Source organism: Silene latifolia, chromosome 10, assembly GCF_048544455.1.
Source record: "Silene latifolia isolate original U9 population chromosome 10, ASM4854445v1, whole genome shotgun sequence".
In the NCBI taxonomy this organism is placed as follows: Eukaryota; Viridiplantae; Streptophyta; class Magnoliopsida; order Caryophyllales; family Caryophyllaceae; genus Silene; species Silene latifolia.
Window position 1 is genome coordinate 161529539 of NC_133535.1, and position 20380 is coordinate 161549918.

At 40.5% G+C, this 20380-nt stretch overlaps 1 protein-coding gene across 1 annotated transcript; it reads right to left on the reverse strand.

The window, feature by feature from the left end:
• Positions 1-7703: 7703 nt before the first annotated feature.
• Positions 7704-11344, reverse strand: LOC141608805 (uncharacterized). Its single transcript, XM_074428149.1, has 4 exons — positions 10577-11344; positions 10321-10414; positions 9222-10040; positions 7704-7711 (listed from the first exon to the last, which is right to left on the reverse strand). The coding sequence occupies exons 1-4, from the start codon at positions 11342-11344 to the stop codon at positions 7704-7706; spliced, it is 1689 nt and encodes a 562-aa protein (XP_074284250.1).
• Between the last annotated feature and the right edge of the window lie 9036 nt (positions 11345-20380).

The following is a 20380-nucleotide window of genomic DNA, read 5'->3' on the forward strand; positions in this document are numbered from 1 at the left end:
GGAAGACTTGTATTGTTTAAATTTGAACTTTTCAAAGAAGACTTCTCATCAACTTGTTAAAGAACGGCTTGCCATTATCAGTTATGATGCGTTGTGGTACACCATACCGAAAGATGATTTGAGTGCGAATGAAATCAACAACAGTTTCCTTTTTTACTTCACGTACACTGACAACTTCTGCCCACTTTGAGAAATAATCTGTTGCAGCGAGGATGTATTCATGCCCATTTGATGCTTTTGGAGTGATGGGTCCTACAACATCTAGTCCCCACATTTCGAAGGGCCATGACGAAATGGTAGGATGCAAGGGTTCTGGAGGTTGATGTATGAAATTTGCATTGAACTGACAAGCATCACACTTCTTTGCAAAGTCCATGCAATCTTGCACCATGGTTGGCCAATAGTACCCCATTCTTTTCACACGATCATGAAGCTTTGGACCGGATTGATGAGCGCCACAAACACCCGAATGAGCTTCGTACATGGCTTCAGAAGCTTCAGTTTTGCCAAGACATCTTAGCCATTGCCCGAGGAACGATCGTCTGTAAAGTGTTCCCTTATAATATATGAACCTTGGAGCACGATGACGAATCTCTACCTTATGTCTAGGGTCATCAGGAAACTTTTGATGTTCCAAGAAATCGATGATAGGTTGTCGCCAATCATCATTATCGACTTGGTAGACACTAATCATATTAGATGACTCTGCAATTTCTCCTCCTTCTAGCGGCGGTACTACCCAACGGTTGCAAACTGGAATTGTCGTGACTTCCTCTGCCCCCAGTGCCAAAGTGGCTGCAAGATTAGCAAGCGCGTCAGCCAACTTATTGGCACTCCTTGGCACATGTCCAATGTGAACGCAATCCAACTTGTTAAGTAACTGGATTGCATATTGATGGTAGGGAATGAGATCATCTTTCTTCACTTCGAATTCATCAAGGACTTGGTTGACCACCAACAAGGAATCTCCAAAAATGTCTAAATCCTTGACCCCTATTTCAATCGCCATCTGAAGGCCTAAGATTAAAGCTTGATACTCGGCCATATTGTTTGAGCATAATTCAGTGAGCACAAAGGAGTAAGGCAAGACATGACCTTCGGGAGACAAGAATACAACACCAGCTCCGGCTCCATCACGTCTTGCTGCACCATCAAAATACATTTGCCATGGCGGAAGTACATCCACATAGAATATCTCTTCACCAGGAAGATCATCCTGAAGTTCCCACTTCGCCGGGACTGGGTGATCAGCAAGGAAGTCAGCTAAAGCTTGCCCTTTGATTGCCTTTTGAGGCACATGGACCAAGTCATACTGTTTGAGTAGAACTGCCCACTTTGCTAGACGACCGGACAAGACTGGCCTTGAGAGTATATACTTGATAGGATCATCCTTTGAAATTACATGGACAGTATGTGCCTGCATATAGTGCCTTAATTTTTGAATTGCGAAGACCAAAGCCAAGCATATTTTCTCGATTTGAGAGTAATTCAGTTCAGCTCCCACCAAAGTTCGACTTAGGTAATAGAGAGCCTTCTCCTTCTTATCTTCATTCTCTTGAGCACATAATGCCCCCAGTGAACGTTCTTGTGCGGCGATGTAGAGGATAAGAGGCTTTCCTAGAACTGGTGCCCCCAACACGGGTGCAGATGACAAGTACCTTTTGATACTCTCAAAGGCATTATGACATTTGTCATCCCATTGGAATATAGCATCCTTCTTCATAAGATGACTGAATGGCTGACAGCGTCCCGCGAGATTAGAAATGAACCTGCGAATGTAAGCTAAACGACCTTGTAGACCACGAAGCTCCTTCAAATTTTTAGGCTCTGGCATTTCTTGAATTGCCTTGATCTTTGATTGATCAACTTCAATTCCTCTATGTCATACCACGAATCCTAAGAATTTCCCCGAAGTAACTCCAAAGGCACATTTGAGCGGATTCATCTTGAGTTGGCATTTTCGCAGCTCTTCAAAGACGGTGATGCGAAGGTCGTTGATATGGTCTTCTCTTTTCTTGGACTTAACCACAACATCATCAACATAGCATTCAATTGTCTTGTGCAACATGTCATCAAATATCCTTTGCATAACACGTTGGTATGTTGCTCCTGCATTCTTGAGACCAAATGGCATAACTTTGTAGCAAAAGATCCCCTTCGGAGTACGAAACGCAGTGGCCTCTTGATCCTTAGGTGCCATAAGAATTTGATTATATCCTGCCGTGAAATCCATGAAGGAAAGAGCTTCATGTCCAGTTGTTGCATCAATCATAAGCTCCGTGACTGGCAAAGGAAAATCGTCTTTTGGACAAGCATTATTGAGATCCCGAAAATCCACACATACGCGTAACTGGCCATTTTTCTTTCTTACTGGCACGATGTTAGCAATCCATGTTGGGTATGTTACCTCTCGAATGAAACCAGCTTCAATGAGTTTGTTGACTTCTTTCTCAATCTCGGGAATCAAGTCTGACCTGAAACGTCGTTGAGGTTGCTTCTTAGGACTTACACCCTTCTTAATCGCCAAACGATGCATTGCGACTTTTGGACTTAATCCCGACATTTCCTTGTAACTCCAAGCGAAGACGTCTTTGTACTCAGTTAAAAGCTTGAAGTATTCATCTTCCTCCTTCTCTGTAAGAAGAGCACTAACATATATTGGTCGAGGGTCCTCCGAAGTACCTAAATTGAGTTCCTTTAAGTCATCGACAGTTGATTGCCCCCCATTCTCTAGCAATGCCGGAGCCTCATCAACTTCAATCTCTTCACTAGCATCAGGGACTTCCTCTACGGTGATGTGATAAGATGTCATTATTTTATCTTCCAACTCTTCTTTGTTTCTTCCACTCGGTGTTGTTGAGGCTTCACCAAGGCGCGACTTCCACTTTGCTTGGAAAGATGATGACTTCTCTTGATTTGTAAGGACCACAACGTGCCTTTTTACCTTGAGGGGCTGCGCTTGCACTATGTCCACTACTTCTATGCGCTTCATTCTGGAAGGGACAACACTTCTAAGATCATCGCTAACTTTCACTTCTTCTTTGCTTTGACTTGTTGAGGCGTGATGTGATTGCTTATGATCTTTAATCCCTTTGGGGTCTTTTAAGCGATCAAACACCGAACGAGATGGAGCTCCCAAACGTTTAAGCACTGATCCTTTCTTCTTCAAATGTGATGAGGTACTTGACTGACAAGCACAAGTGACATTATTTTGAACACCCAATCTCTTGAAGATAGAAAAGCGATTCCTTAAAGGTATTTCTTGTTGTGACAAACTATGCCCCCCTAATCTATCGAACACAGAAGGAGCCACTCTTGTTGCAGGTGGTCGAATTCGATCGAAGACAGAGAGTGTTGGCGATGTTGTGTCATTTGTACTTTCATCTTCTGCCATTTCTTCAGGTGTGATGCACTGAGAGGATAATGCATCTAATTTTCGTTGAGCACCAATTTTTATAGGTGAAGGAGATTCATAGCCTAAACCAACCTTGGAAGCACTGAAGCTCCCCTCTTCCTTAAAAAGCTTCTTTTGGGTTTCATTCAGGCCATAAGTCTCAATATTGATAACTTTGCCCAATGGAGTGGGATTTTCAAAGTCATATCCAGCTTTAGCCAATAACTTATATGCATTGGAGTTGAACACGCCCTTTTCTTGACCCTGGGACGATTTGCTTGATGATGGGACGAACCATGTAGGAGCGTATCTCACAACTTGTTTTTCAACCGTGCTAGGCAGAGGGGTGACAAGCTTCACCATCCACTCTTGCTTGACTACATTGTTGGACTTAGCTTTCTCTTTGGTCATTGTCTTTGAGCTTTGATATTCTACAAAAGGACTTTCACCTTCCTTGCGTCGTGACTTTGGAATGTACCGAAGCACCGGAGTTGCATTCTTTTGTGGATCTTCTTCCTTAGCTCCCTCAACATGTTTGACTTTTTCGTTGCTTTTCGATTGGCTACTTTGACCCACTTCCATTTTAACATCATTGCCAGAAGTATTTGGAGAGTTCGCAACCTTTCTTTTTCTTTGCCCCTCTTCCCAGTTGATGAAATGGTGGATGGCAAGAATTCACTTGAAGTGCCATTTTCCTCGAAGAACTTTGCATCCGCGAAGAATGAATCGACCTTAGAAAAAGGCTTGACATCACCATTGATCTTTCTTTCACCTCCACGATAATATTTTAGACATTGATAGAGAGTTGAAGCAACTACACCATTCTCATGCTTCCAAGGCCGACCTAACAATAACTTGAACGAGGTCTTTGCATCAATAACATGAAATAAAGTGTCAGAAGATAAATCCTCCATGCTAAGATTTACACGAATTATGCCAACGGCACGCTCGCCATTCAGGTTGAAACCATGAATTATTGTTCGACTACTGGATAATTCATCCATTGCAATGCCTAACTCAATCATTGTCGTCTTCGGCATGAGATTTACACCAGACCCTCCATCGATTAGGATACGGTTCACTCTCTTGCCTCTTATATAGGCTGATACATACAAAGGCCTATTGTGGAGCTTTGATCCAAGCAGCAAATCTTCATCATAGAATGATAAGGCGGTGTTGCAAGATACACATTTATTTTCTCGCTCTGCAGGCTCCCCTGCGTCTTTTACGTTTTCTTCGTATAACTCTGGATTCTGAAGAGCCTGAACAACTTGTTGACGCATCTCCTTAGGAAGGTGAAAAATTTGCTTCCATCCCATGCGCTTCGGAAGAGCATCAAGAACGGCCAGCACTTTGGTGTCTTTGGATTGACTTGAGTGTTCGAACGATGCGGGATCTGAAACACCATTTTTTTGTTCATCTCCTTCATTTCCATCAGTAACTGCGATAGTATTGACAGTAACTTCGTTGAGATAACCTTTTGGAAAAAACTCCTCCAGAATGATAGGAGTCGGTGGTTGTTGTTCTAGCAAATCAATTGGAAGGACATGTGATTTGATCACCTTCTTCGATTTCTTTTTTCCTTTGGAATGATGTGAGCCCCTCCTCTTAGTTTGTTTTCTTCTTCGTGGTGCAGGTTGTTGATTTTGTGGCTTTATTTGCTTCCTTGGCTTCTTTCGCGTCACTAATGTCCAACGTTCGTTATCATCATCGTTGATGGCCTCCATGGTTGCAGTCGCACCTTCAGTTGTCTTCTGTGGTAGTGATATTGACCTTTGCACTTGAAAAGCTACAGGTTCAAATCTTCCAAATTGAAGCACACATATTTCTCCTTGCTTAGGAGGGACCATCACATTCGAAACTTCCATGGTTGGCCCTTCAAGTCCTTCAATCATCACGCTGGTGTGATTTGTTGTCACTGTGTCATCAATATCCAAGATGATTTTCCCATCTTTTGCTAATTGAATAATCTTTTCTTTGAGGGTTATGCACTTCTCAAGAGGATGACTGACTAAACGATGATAACGACAATAGTTTGGATCCCCCGTCCTGTTTGCTTGGTCAGGGCGCTTTGACTCTGGCAACTGAATGACCCTCTTTTCTAACAGATCGTCGAGCATACCTGAAAGATCCGAATTAAGGAATGGATACTTCTTGTTCTGCAAGTCCTTTAGCGTTGGTTTATCACGCTTGAAGTCCTTGGTGTATGTCTCCTTCTTTTTGTCATACTTAGGCTTTGCAGAGATTTTGACGGGTGTCTCACTGGTGGTAACTATCATAGCTTCCTTGGACGAGCCTTTAGAACCCTTGTCGGCTTTCTTGAACTCTTTCTTCTCGCCAGTGGGCTTAGAGGAAGATGAGTTTGTCTTCTTTCGAGCATTGATTGTTATCTCCATATCATGAGCACGTGTTGCCAAGTCTTGGAAGCTCTTTGGTTTATTCCCATTCAAGATGTATAGGAGGTCCCACTTCATTCCATTGATGCACATTTCAACTGCTGAAGTCTCGCTCAAACGATCCTTGCATTCCAGACTTAGTGCGCGCCAACGATTGATGTATTCCACAACAGCTTCATCTTCCCATTGAGTTGTTTTGGTTAGCTCACTCATGCTTACTATGCGCCTTGTACTATAGAACCTATTCATGAACTCGTTCTCCATTTGGTCCCAGTAGTCGATCGACTCAGAACCTAAATCCGTATACCAATCGAAAGCTATGCCTTTGAGGGAACGAACAAACTGCTTCACTAACAAGTCTCCATCTGTCCCGGCATTATTGCATGTCTCCACAAAGTGAGCAATGTGTTGTTTGGGGTTGCCCTTTCCATCGAACTGTTGGAACTTGGGGGGTTGATATCTGGCAGGCATGCGTAAGACATCGATCCTCTTTGTGTAGGGCTTCACATATCGAAGACTGCTAGAGGAACCTTCACCTAACTGGCTCTTGATCGTGTTGGCTATCAAGTCTTGCAGTTTCTTCTCGGTGTAGGCACTAAGATCATTTTTCGGAGGCTTCTCACCATCCTTCTTTTCATCTTCCTCTTCTTCCTCCTCTTCAGTATCATGATGGCTTGAATTGTCCTTGTTACGAAGCTCTTCCATTTCCCTTTGAAGTTCTTCGATCCACTTATTCTTCTCTTCATTTTCTTGCATCATCTTCTCAAGAAGCTTGTTCACATTCTCCATTTGTTCTTCGAGACTAGAGCCACCAACAACCATGATTGATTCGAAAATAGGGGTTGAAGCTTCCTCCTTCTTCTTTGGCATTGTTTTCTTCACCTTGAGAGGGGATGGATCACCACTAGCTTTGGACTCCTTGCTCTCCTTTTGTGGTGATGAAGCCTTGTTGATTATAGCAGTTGCAGCAGCAGCAATGGATGCAATTGAGTACTTACGAGGCCTTTTAGGAACATGAGCGGTGCGCAAGCTTTCAGCAGCAGCATTGATAGCAGCCTTCTTTGCCATTCTTCTTGTAGAAACACCAATTGGTTGCATGCTTGATGGAGATGCAACACTTGAAGACCCTTTGAGGATTGATGCATAAGTTCTTGAAGGTGTGCTTGATGTGTTGGAAGACATCCTTGTTCTTGAAGTAAACTTGGTTCGTTGTAGAGATGAGAGGTAGAGGTTTTCACGTCGGGTTCACCAAAAATTTGTAACAACAAATTTTGTATTGCAATAAAAACTGTAACACAAAACAGATAGACAAATGAGTTTATATAATATCAGAAAGTTATGTATACAACCTCTATTTTATCCACTGATTCTACAACAATATAAAAGGGTACGAGGGTACGATCTACGAGGCTCGCTTGTTTGACTCTAGCTTCTTGAGAGGGTCGCGTTGACTACAATCTCTCTTTGATGCTTGAGCTTAGTTTGAGTGTGATTTGAGCTTCTTGAGAGGGTCGCGTTGACTTGAATCTCCCTTCGATGTTTAAATTTGATTGATGAGATTTGTAGAGAGAAGTTGAGAGCTTTTGATGTCTCTTTTCTCTTCACTTTTGACAAATGATTCTCTCTATTGTAAAGTGAATTTTTCTCCTTCGAAATGGTGGAGAAGTCTCTTATTTATAGAGATTTCTCCCTTGGTAATGGATTTGAAGTTTGGACTTTCATTGTGAGCTTGACTTCTCTTTTAGGCCCAATTGACCATATTATTTGCTTTACTTTAGAGCCCAAATGACCCAATTTGCAATATGGATCGATCCAGATTCAATTAAACGGGACAAATATAATTAAATTAAGCTAAAATTCGATATTAACTTAAAATAACTTTATTTCTTTTATTCTCGGCACTTTAATAAAATTTACGTGCCTACAACAACATTGAAGATTCTTAAAGCGTCATAGTAACTGTAACAAGTTTCAAGTATGATGATCACTCAAGCAAAAGGCTAGATCAAGTCTTTAACAAAGCTCAAGATGAAGAGCCTTTGGTCAAGATAAAGAGAAGATTCTATTACTGAAGATCTCCAGGAAGATTAGCTAGTATAGGTCTTCATCTAATGACGATATCTTAAGAAAGGAATATTGGGAAGGTAAAGTTATAGCTATTTCACCTATAACTTTACTTACCAAACTTAAAGTTATAACTGTTTCTACTATAACTTTGGGTAGCATTTTAATAGCACGATTTTAATAGTTTTAAAATCATTTTTCGAAGGATAAAATTCTTTAAACATATTTCGAAATCATTTGTATCTATAGTGGAGTTGATATATGGGTTGTTATAATGGATAACTTGCATATCTCTATTGGTTAGTAAAACGACTTATGGGTCGTCATGCTACCTAGGGTTTGCTAGTTTATTTTAACCTAACCCTAATCCAAGAAGAGGGATTTTCGTCTAGATGGACACGGGCCTAGGGTTTCGGCCACTGGCTTTAAACCTTTAGGTTTTATACGTCCTCTAGTACAAGTAACCTATCTAATTAAATCTAGCTTATATTTTTATAAGATATTTTCTTATCTTAAATATATATATGATTTAATTTGTTTACTTATCTGAAAATCTTAAAGATATAGTTATAGGAAAAATTAAGATTCACTTTTATCTTATTTACCTAAACTATAATATCTTGGATTGAATTAGGAAAGAGATAGAGATTTATCTCTTGCAAAGCATGCCGCCTATCTCACAGCATCCTAGGGTTTCGTGCAAACACTAGTTTCTCTCTTCTACTCTAAATACACATGATCATTCCTTGTTTTAAGTGAAGCTTTTCGAAATATAAAAATCCCTTTCAAACAAATTAGAGTTTAATTTTCAATTTACTATTTTCATTGTTTTGCATTTGAAAATCTTGCGAAAAGTCGTGCTCTTTAAATTTGGTTATTATTTTTCTTAAGGTTACGTCATAAGATAATAGTGCTTCATATTGTTTCTTACTCGTTCAATTGTGTGAACACTTAGAAGAACAATCAAGTGCTTTCTTAGTAACTTAAGATAGTCAAAACCGAATATCTAGTGATATTCAAATTGAGTTATAGCTAGAGTTAGCTATACGAGTTGGGTTGATAATTTTGTAATCTGGAGTAAGGTACTAAAATTATTAATCGAGAATAGTGGACGTAGGCTTCGACGTGTGAAGCTGAACCACTTCAAATATCGTGTGTCCTTGCAGTTTTCATTTCAATCATTTCATTACGTTCATAATCATTTAGTTAATTAGTTAAAGTTTAATCAATAAACTTTAAGTAATTAATTACCTTGATATAAAATAAAAAGTAGGCATAATTTTTTAAAAACTCAATTCACCCCCCCCCCCCCTTCTCGAGTATTTCGGGTGTGATAGACTCTTCATTAGACGACAGAATCTTGGTACGGTGACCTCGACCAAGAATGACAGGCTCGACAGTGGGCTCAGTGGAACCAGCCGAGGTGGATGGAGAGGGCCCGGTGTCAGCGGAAGGAATACCACATGACGTGGCATGAGGCTGGTCATTGGGAGTGGGACGAGCAGAAGGAGTATGCGGGGTAGTATAATCCCAATCAATATAAGCATCATCAGTAGCAGCGGTGGTGGGGTTAGACTTCGGTGGAGGGGCTGCGGTCAAGAATGGGAAGTTATCTTCGTAGAAGACAACATCGCGAGAGACAAAAAATTCTTCGGTATCAAGGTCAAATAGGTACCAACCTTTCTTGCCGGAGGGATAGCCCATAAAGACACATTTACGGCTCCGGCTTGCAAACTTATCACCCTTGGCACGTTGGTTGTGCGCATAACACAATGAGCCAAAGTTTCGTAATATATTGAAATTCGGAGGGGAGTGAAAAAGGACCTCATAGGGAGTAGTGCCCCCGAGTAGAACAGACGGAGTCCTATTAATGATAAAGGCCGCAGCCATGGCACTCTCACCCCAAAACCGAATTGGAAGACCGGCCTGGAAACGAAGAGCACGCGCAACATTCAAGAGATGTTGATGTTTGCGTTCAACATGCCCATTCTGTTGAGGAGTGCCAACGCAAGAAGATTGAAATAGAATACCATTATCATTAAAATACGGTTTGAGGAGGTTAAATTCCGTTCCATTATCACTATGCACAGTTTTGAGAACAGCAGAAAATTGACGTAAAATCATAGCAATGAATTGCATAAACTTGGCATACACATCGGTTTTATTATTGAGTAAATAAATCCAAACTGCTCGAGAACAATCGTCCAAAATTGTCAGAAAATACCGAGATCCACACGAAGCTGACGGGGTATACGGCCCCCATAAATCACAATGAACAAGAGCAAATAATTCTTGACTCTTATTAGTACATAAAGGGAAACTACTATGCACGTGCTTGGCACGATGGCATACGTCACACGGAGTTATTTTTGTTTCTTTACGACTAGATAAAAACGGAAGCAAATGAACTACTTTATTAGAGGGATGTCCCAGCCGATGATGCCATAACGAGATAGAAGAGCCAACAGACAGCACTAGTGACTATAGTCGGTTCTTTTCGGAGGTAGTAAAGTCCGTCATGTCGATCACCCAGTCCAATCACCGTTCTCGTTAACAGGTCCTGAATAGTACACAGGGAAGTATTAGTTATAACTTGGCAATTTAAGTCATCACTCAATTATGAAATAGAAATTAAATTGAATCTTAATTGAGGAACAAATAATACGGAATTTAAAGTAATAGACGGAGTTAGAATAACACGACCCACTTGGGATGCGCAAACCCGACTGCCATCAGGCAGACCAATGTCACGGCTAGGAATGGTACAAACATCGAGTAGAGCAGAAAAATCACCGGTCACGTGATGTGAGCAACCAGTATCAAGGAGCCACTTACCCGAGAAAGTGTGAGTGGATACGCCATAGACAGTAATAGGAACATCAGACGACTCACCATCAGTAGTTGCAGCGGAAGTGTTCACGGCATTGCTACTTTCTGGTTTTTGTGACGGAGTTCCATCCCTTCGAGCAGAGGAACCCCTGCCACCTCCACGCACGGGACCGCCCCGACCACCATTAGCACTACTCCCAAAAGCCCCCCCTCGAGCACCAACCCCACGGTTGGGTTTATTAATACCCTTTAATTCATACCACCAATCCAGAAGTTTGTCAAGTAGATCGAAGCACATGCTGCGATCATGTCCTTTGCGATTGCAATTGGAGCAGACAAGTGTCTGCCGTTCCGTACGAGTAAGAGTAGAGGACGGAGGAGGTAAAGGACGAGGAGTAGTGCGAACCGCAAAGCTTGCAATTTCAGCAGGAGCTTCGTTAGTTTGGTCAATACCGCGCACTCTTTCTTCTTGAGAAATTAAGAGAAAGGCACGACTAATCGTAGGTAATGGGGATTGAGCAAGAATAATGGTCCGAAGAGATCCGTATGGTTTGGGTAACAATCCCAGTAGAAATTGGTGAAGACGGTCGGCATTCCGCGCGACGCTCAATATGTTGTTTACCAACATTACTACCACACGAGCAATTAATGACGGGTTCATATTTGTCGAGTTCATCCCACAACTGACTTAATTTTCCAAAGTAAGCCGCAACTGTCATCGTCTCAGATTGACGACAGTCATGAAGGGCAACTTTAATTTGTTGAATACGGGGTTCGTCAATAACATTAAAACGACTATGAATATCGTCTCATAGTCGTTTAGCATTATCATACTTAGAGAGCATAATACGTACCTCCGGATCGATGGTGTTATTTATCCACGAGACGAGCATACTCTGGATGGTTTCCCAGTCCTCCTTGGTACATGGGGGTTTGGGTTCGGTGTAAGTGCCACCAACAAACCCGAACTTTCGGCGTGCTTTAAGGGCGTGTGTGACATTGTACACCCAATCATCAAAGTTATTTAACTTGAGACGGATAGATGTAATACGGTCACCGGGTTTATCCTGGGGACCGATAAAAAAACGGAGAAGAAGGATCAATTTTTATGGTTGTGGAAATTGCATCCTCGCCGCCAGGCATGACGAAGAGGGATCTAGGGTTTATAATTTTAATTTTGTAATTTTAAAAGGCTTGATACCATGTTAAGAACAATATTATACGACAGACAAGTTCGCACTTCTTATTAATCATAAGTATGTATTTATACTACATAGATAACTAGGGTTCGGGTTACCCCTTGCCCAAGATAGACGGTATAATATAATATAATACGATTGGCCTCTGTTATCATGCAATGTAAAGAATTCAAAAAATAACTCACTGTAAAGGCCTTGATCAGTTGATCATATATTTCGTCTTCAACAGCTTTTAGACCAAGCCTGTTGACTTGGGTCATCCAATTTATCTGATCATTGAATTTTCCCTGGACAATTTATTTTTTTAAAAAAAATAGAACTTAATCATCTTGTTTTCATTAACTTGTCAAATAAATATAAGTATCCCACTAATAATCAAACAAAAGGCTCAAATTTGAAGTATGTAAAATACAAAAATTAGCCTCAATTTATAACCACTGTATTCAGGTTAGTACTTCTTGTGTTTTTTGTCACTCTTTTACTGAATCTTTAGATCATTTATTCCGCTCTTGTACTGTTGCTAGACATGTGTGGAGTTCTTCCGCTCTTAGCCTTAATTCTGTGGCTAACCCAGCAGTTCCCTTGCAACGATGGATTGCTGATCATATTGTGTATTTTCACAGGCTCAAGAATGATTCCGATCGTTGTCTGCTTCACTTTCTTTGTATTTTTAAGGCTATTTGGATGGTCCGTAACTCCATAGTCTTTGAGGACTGCAACGTTAACCCAGTTCAGATTTTATTTTTGTCAGACTACCTTTTTGCCGCTCATGTTCAGCTGCCAGCACTTTGGCCTCTCAAGCTCCAGAATCAGCATTTTACTTCTGTGCCGATATCTGACCGTGTTCCGCCTGTTTCTGATGTTTCTTATTATATTATGGTGTGCAGGTCAACTCTTGGGAATCAGTTCATCATTTCTACATCAGACTCTCTCACGGCCGCTCCTTTTGTGCATTTTGTTCGTGCCTCCTCTTTCTTTGCGGCAGCAACGAAAGGGCTTCTTCTCACCATGTACAGGGCCCAGTCAGCTTCATTACCTTCCGTTTCTTTCCGGGTTCCGTCTAAAAAATTATCAGTTGTTCTGCCTTCCTCAAAGCCAGTACCAATAGAATTGCGACACTCCTTGTTAGCAATTCGCAATTTCCTTCGTTTGTTTGTTCATTGGTCAGTTCGCCTTGCTACGGGCTGATTTGTAATCTTGTTTAACACTACGCTTGTTTCTTTGCTTTAATATATGAAGTTCATTGTTGTCAAAAAAAAAAAATATAACCACTCATCACTAAGAATTATCCAATGGACAAATCTAGGAATTACCCAAAATCACTAAGTATATATAAGTTCTTCAGAGTTAAGATCTATGTTACTCTGACTCGGCTTGAAGAGTCAGACACGGGTGTGTATCCAAGTGTTGAACATGACTATTTTATGAAAAATTGTCAAGTCTTTGGTCTAAAACAAAGTGTAAGTCCAAGTGTCATACCAATGGATATTTAAGGTCATATGAAGTGTCGATTCGATGTAAGCTTAAGATAAAGTTGAAATCTTTCAAAGCTTTACATGAATAAATACCAAAAATAGGCTATGAAAGGATGTCACCATGTATCAAAAAAATCAAAGTATTTAGATGGCGTACAATATTTCATAGCAACATTCATCCGTACCAAGGATAAATCAAATCATATTTTGTCTAAATCAAAGAAACAAAACATCTAGGAGTATCTATCTATATAATATCTATCTATCTATATCTATATAAACTTATAAAACAAAAACCATCCCACGTAAGCAATTACAGGTGTCAATCTATTATTTCACCACTTCCCGCCCAACTTAAAACCCTAAACATTCTCTATGAATTCAGCCTCCCATCAACAGGAACCCCCTTTCCTCAAATTCATCATTTATCATGGGTGACTAATTGTGCAGAGAACATTTCAACCATTACTAATCAATGACTTAGTTCCCTGAATTTTTATCTCCATATATTTGAAAGATTTAAGGTAAGCGATTTATTTCATTGATTTAAATATAGTCTATCACTTTTTAATTCTTGCATATGATATTTTACGAAATTGAACTGCTCTGCTCTTGAAAGGTGCAATGTGGTATTAGGAAAAAAATTATGTGAGCAAACATTTATTAGTTAAGAGTTAAAGAGTTATTGTGATTTTCACGAGATACTAAACTATTTTGTAGCATTAAACACAATCATCAAAATTTGGCTTTTCTTTCTAAAAGTAAATTATACAATCATTAAACATCAAAACGAATACTAATTAAATTTTGGGATTTTTTTGTTATAATAAATTTTACGAACAAAATCATCATTTATTTTTCCAGCATTTATAGTTCTCACGATATTCTTTCAAAATAATGTTAAGAATTCAATCTACCTTGAATTATAGTTCGCAAACAAAAATATAGAAATTTCTATTTTGAAAAATTTCTTTTAGGTTGAATTAATTACATAGATCGATTGTTTATAATGAAATGACAATAAAAGGTAGAAAAATGACCGAGACGGAAAGAGCATAATAATATAAAAAGGAAAAAAAAATAGAAAACAATAATAACAATAATCGCTGCAAAACACTAACAAACGTAACAATATTCGTAACAAAATAATAATAAACTGTGGCAAAGGTTTAGTAACTTGTGACCATATGCATAACAATAAATATATATTGATGATATATTATGACAATATATATATATATATATATTGGTTAATAATTTTTTTTTCTCTTACGAGGCTGTTTTGTCCGTAGGGCCAAGTGTTATCGCAAATTCGGCCCTGTATAACACCACCACCGTGACAACATGGCTAGTCACGTGAATTTCACGGGTAATAAAACTAGTAATAAAATAAAATAAAATAAAATAAATAAAAGGAGAGAAATATACTGGAGCAATGTAGCTGTGAAGTAATGGGAGTAGTGTTGGAGGAAGAAACCAAAGTTTAGGGTTTGTAATGTAGTAATTTTTGAGCCTCACATTTTAACCACAAAAGCAGTAGATAAGATAAAAGAGTGAAAACAAGGTTATTTATTTTAACTGGCTCTACGTACCGGAATTTCTATTTCTTTTTGGTGCTTGGGAGTACAATTTTTACATTTTTACAGTTTTTTACAGTTTTTTTTTTCACTTCTTAAAATTCTAACAAAAAAAGTAGGTAGATGTACTAAAGGACAACTATAACAATAAAATGCTAAAACAAAATAATAAAAACAAAACGACATAAAATTGAAAATAAATTTGATATGATGATAAATGTAAATTAAAACAAAATTCGAGCTGACTGTCATTAGTTAATATCCATACTAATTACTTCGACCACTCTAACTAATTGCTTACCGTTGATAAATGATTGGAAAATTTGTCAATTATTGTATTTTGAGTGTTATCGACTGAGTTCACTTAATATTGCCTAAATATCAAACGATTTAATCGTTCAGACTATAGATGTCTTGTGACAAAGCAAGACATTGCGACATTGCGACATTGCGTTATGATAAACGAGTTACTAAATAATTTCAGTAAGTTTTGCACTTTTGCCATTTTCTAGATAACTTGTTATGTAATTTGGTATAGAGTATGTATTTGATTAGTTTAAGTCGATGGATATTGTCCATCTTAAATGAGAGTTTACGAAACAATTTACCAATGTACATCACCTTAAACGGCACAACGGGTTTGTGATAGGATTAACTTCGGGGGGAAGACACGTGTGGAAGCAGAGGGTTTTAGTGGAGGTATCTGACTTTTTTTGCGGTCGGAGGAAGTGACTGTTACCCCTTTCATCCATCATGCTCAACATATCACAGTAGAAATTTCGAGGGTTGGAGAAATTCCATGGTATTACACGACGGTGTATGCGAGTCCCGACTCGGTTAAAAGGGAAGAGCTTTGGCGGGATTTGGAGAATTTTGTTCGTACTCATAATCGTCCATGGTTGACTATGGAGATTTCAACGACACGAGATTTATTCATGAGCGGAATGGGGATAGTGACACTATGAGAAGAAGATGTAATCGTTTTAATTCGTGGTGTGAAAATAACAATTGGATTGATTTGGATTTTTCCGGCCCCGAATATACCTGGTCCAGGGGTAGTTCGAACACGACAAAAAAATGGGCAAGGTTAGATCGTGCTATGTGTAACTCGGAGTGGCGGGTTATGTTTGAAGAAGGGTCTCTTAGGCACCTTATTCAAAACCAGTCGGACCATTGTCCAGTAATAGTAAGTACTAATGGATTTGCTCCTGTTCCGGGTATTATGCGTCCTTTTCGATTTCAGCCAGCCTGGTTGTCGCATGCTACTTTCTCTAATTTTGTGACGAATAATTGGAATAATGATGAACCTCTAATTCCTTTTATTCACGAATTTGCGGGGAAACTGCAGGATTGGAATCAAAAAGTTTTTCGTAATATGATGGGGCATATTCTGCACCCGCTGACCGAGTCAACATATTGACCAAGGTCAAAGCTAAAAGACAGCAAGTCAACAATAAGGACGGCCTAGCCTAAGAAGCATGCCGGCCTGTCACTTGGGTCTCGGCCTCGGCATCTAGCCAGCCGAGAGACATATCGTGTACTCACATCCAGTCCCCTCGGCATGGAGTCAACCAGGCCTGCCGGCCTGCCATGGGTCACCCGGCCGAGGGTAAGATGGTCTTTCCACTTGCTCTGTCACTTGGTCACTTGGCCACTACGTGACAAAAGGTGAAAGTTTATAAATACTCCACTTCTCTCATTGAGAAAAGGATCCCAAAATCAATCCGAAAATCACAATAATCTGGTATAAACTCCCTTATCTCTCTACAATATACTTTGTCAAGTAACATACAACTTATCTCTCTAAGTTTACTGACTTGAGCGTCGGAGTGAGTACACTTGGCCCCAAGCCGAGTCCTCAGTTTGTTCATCTTAAACATTAAAGAGTGAAAGGAAGAGACAAGCAACGACATCATTCTACAAGCTTACGTGGTCACAACACTGCTCCGAAATTACACCCGGAACATAATATATTTGCAAAGAAGCGCAGCTTGGAGAGACGTTTATTGGGAGTTCAGAAAAAACTTGCTAGAGGAGGTATGAATTATTTGTTTAAGTACGAATTAAAATTGAAATCACAGTTAAATGAGGTGCTGCGGGAAGAAGAGTTATTGCGGTTCCAAAAATCGAGAATGGAACCAATTTGTGACGGGGACAGGAATACCCGCTTGTTTCATTTGAGTACCATTATTCGAAGGAAGCATAATAGGATTGAGGCTTTGCAGGACAATAATGGGAACTGGGTTTGGGACTCTGAGATGGTCAAGATGATGGTTTTATCGTATTTTAAAAACCTCTTTGCTGGCCCGAATACCATTTGTGATCTGTCTGCACTTGTGATAGGGAAATTCCCAGTCCTAATGGCTGAGGAAAATGCAAAGTTGAAACGGGAATTCTCGCTAACGGATGCACAGTGTGCGTTGAATCAAATGTCTTCGTACAAAGCACCGGGTCCGGATGGATTTCAGGCACTTTTCTATCAAACCCAGTGGGAGGTTGTGGCTCCAAGTGTAGGCCGACTGGTGTTAGATGTCTTGAATAATGAGGTAATACCGACAGGCCTAGGGGATGCGTTTATCTCCCTGATTCCCAAAATGGATCATCCTCATTTGGTTAGCCAATTCCGGTCTATTGGGCTATGCAATGTGGTATACAAGATAATTACCAAGATGATTGTTAATCGCCTTAAACATGTACTGCCTGTACTGATCAATCCGGTTCAAGCTAGTTTTGTCCCTAAACGACAGATATCGGATAATATTATTCTTGTCCAAGAAGCATTGCATTCTATGCGATTGAAAAAAGGCAGTAAAGGATATATGGCTTTGAAGCTTGATCTTTAGAAAGCCTACGACAAATTGGAATGGCCCTTTATTAACCATACGCTGCTGGATATGAAGCTGCCTCTCAAATTAGTGCGGGTTATTATGGGACTCATTCAGTCGGTTACGCAATTAATGTTCTATGGAATGGTGAAAGGACGGAATTCTTCCCTCCTACCCGAGGTATCCGGCAAGGGGATCCATTATCGCCCTACTTGTTCACTATTTGTATGGAAAAGTTTAGTCAGATTATTGTCCAAGCTGGTGATTCAGGCGGTTGGAAGGGCTTTCCAGTGTGTCAAGGAGGACCAGTCTTGACTCACTTGTTCTTTGCGGACGACATTATTTTATTTGCTGAGGCATCGTATTCGCAAGCTCAAACTATTAATCAATGTTTGGACATCTTTTGTGGAGCATCAAGCCTTAAAGTGAATCGTGCTAAGTCCATGGTTTATTTCTCACCTAATATGGAGGATGATGTAAGGAGCAATCTCTCGAATGAACTGGGCATCGAGAAAACGAATAATTTAGGAGTGTATTTGGGCATCCCAACGCTTAATGGAAGGGTCACGAAAGATATTTTCGATTACATCATTCAGAAAGTGGATAAGCGTTTGTCAGGCTGGAAAGCGAGGGGACTATCGATGGCTGGACGAGCAACTTTGGTCCAGTTCACCCTTAATTACATACCCACCTATGCGATGCAAACTGCTCGGATCCCTCGATCAGTTTGTGATGAACTAGATAAGAAGGCTCGGAGGTTCCTATGGGGAGGTGATCAAGAGGCTCGGGGGTTGAGTTTGGTATCATGGGACACGGTCACCAATGAAAAGGCTAATGGAGGGCTAGGAATACGGTCTATGAGGCAGGTGAATGTAGCTTTTATGGCTAAATTGGGTTGGCGAATTTTGACGGAACCTAATGCCTTATGGGCTCGGGTACTCCGACACAAGTATTGTAAGGGCCGGTGTGATGCTAACATGTTCGAGGCAAAGCGAACTAGCTCTAATGCTTGGAAGGGTATTGTTGATGCAGTGGAAGTTCTTAAGAGTGGGTTGGGATCAGCCATTGGAAATGGGCAAAACACCTTGTTCTGGAAACATAAATAGGCTTTAGAGGTGCCACTCGAGTTACAAACCAACCTGGAAATTCCGGATGAGCTTTTGAATGTCTCGGTTGCAGATATGTGGGACTCGGACTCGGGTTGGAAATGGGAATTTTTTGCTGATTTCTTCTCAAATGAGGTCTTGCAAACTATAGCCTCCTTTGAAGTCAGGCCTGGGGAGGATAATTTGGATCAATTTTATTGGGCAGAAACATCGTCGGGTTTCTTCTCGGTGAAGTCAGCCGTTCAGATTATTCGTAATGCACCCATCTCGTAGACGGACATATTCTGGAGATTACCATGGAAAACATGGGCACCTCAACGAATGCGGCTTTTTCTTTGGTTACTTCTTCATGACCGTATAATATCTAATGTTAATCGGGCTCGGCGTGGTTTTACTGAGGACCCTTGTTGTATGGGGTGCAGTGACATTGAAGAATCAGCCTTGCATATTTTACGGGACTGTCCTGAGGCTAGAAAGGTGTGGCAAGGGTTTCAGTTTGCTCGTTCTGAAGTTTTTCGAGCAGCTAGCAATATTAGAGAATGGGTGTTTTTAAACATCACTCCGAGTGCGCAAGCGGGTATGGAAAATTGGCCGACTATTTTCTCTGTGGTGGTGTGGTGGATATGGCGATGGCGAAATAGTAGAGTTTTTGGTCGTGCGGAAGTCATTCCTATTAATCCTTACACGGTTCTGCTGCAGCGAATTTGGGAGATAATTAATGCCAGAGACTCGAGGGACCTTATTAGCATTGAGACTACGGATCGAAGGAAAGAGGTTTTGGTTCATTGGATAGCTCCGCCTTTTGAGTGGGTTACTCTTAATATTGATGGTGCCTCGAAAGGCAACCCGGGGTTATCGAGTGTTGGTGGTATTTTTCGAGATACCTCGGGTCAGTTTTTGGTAGCCTTTGCGGAAAGGGTGGGCATTGCAACGGTTACACGAGCTGAGTTAATGGCTTTGAAACGGGTTTTAGTCATAGCTATGGAGCGTAGATTCCCTAAAGTGCTAATTCAGACGGACTCCCGAGTTGTGGAAGGATTTATGAAGAATGACGACCTGCTCCCCTCTGCTTATTCACACATGATACGAATTTGTAAATCCTTCATAAAAGACTCGGAATGGCAAGTGAAGATTACGCATGTCTACCGTGAGGCAAACGCTTGTGCAGATTGGTTGGCCAATCTTGGGGTCGCACAAGAGCAAAATTTACAAATTCTTGAGCATGGGAATATCCCACGAAGTCTAGCTCGTCTAGTGGAACAAGATGCGAGAGGAGTGGCGTGGCCGCGTTTGATTCCGTTTAATGCGTAGTTGTTTTGTGTTTCTATTGCTATGTCGAGTAGTTTCTTTTATTATTTGTTTCCATGTTAAGGGTTAATCCCGCTTCTCTTTCACCAAAAAAAAAAATGTACATCACCTACTAGGAAGCACAGACACTTCTGTTAATCAGTCGTCCCGTGTCGGACACCGACACTCTTCGGACACACGCCGAAACGTGCCAAACGCCTATAAAGC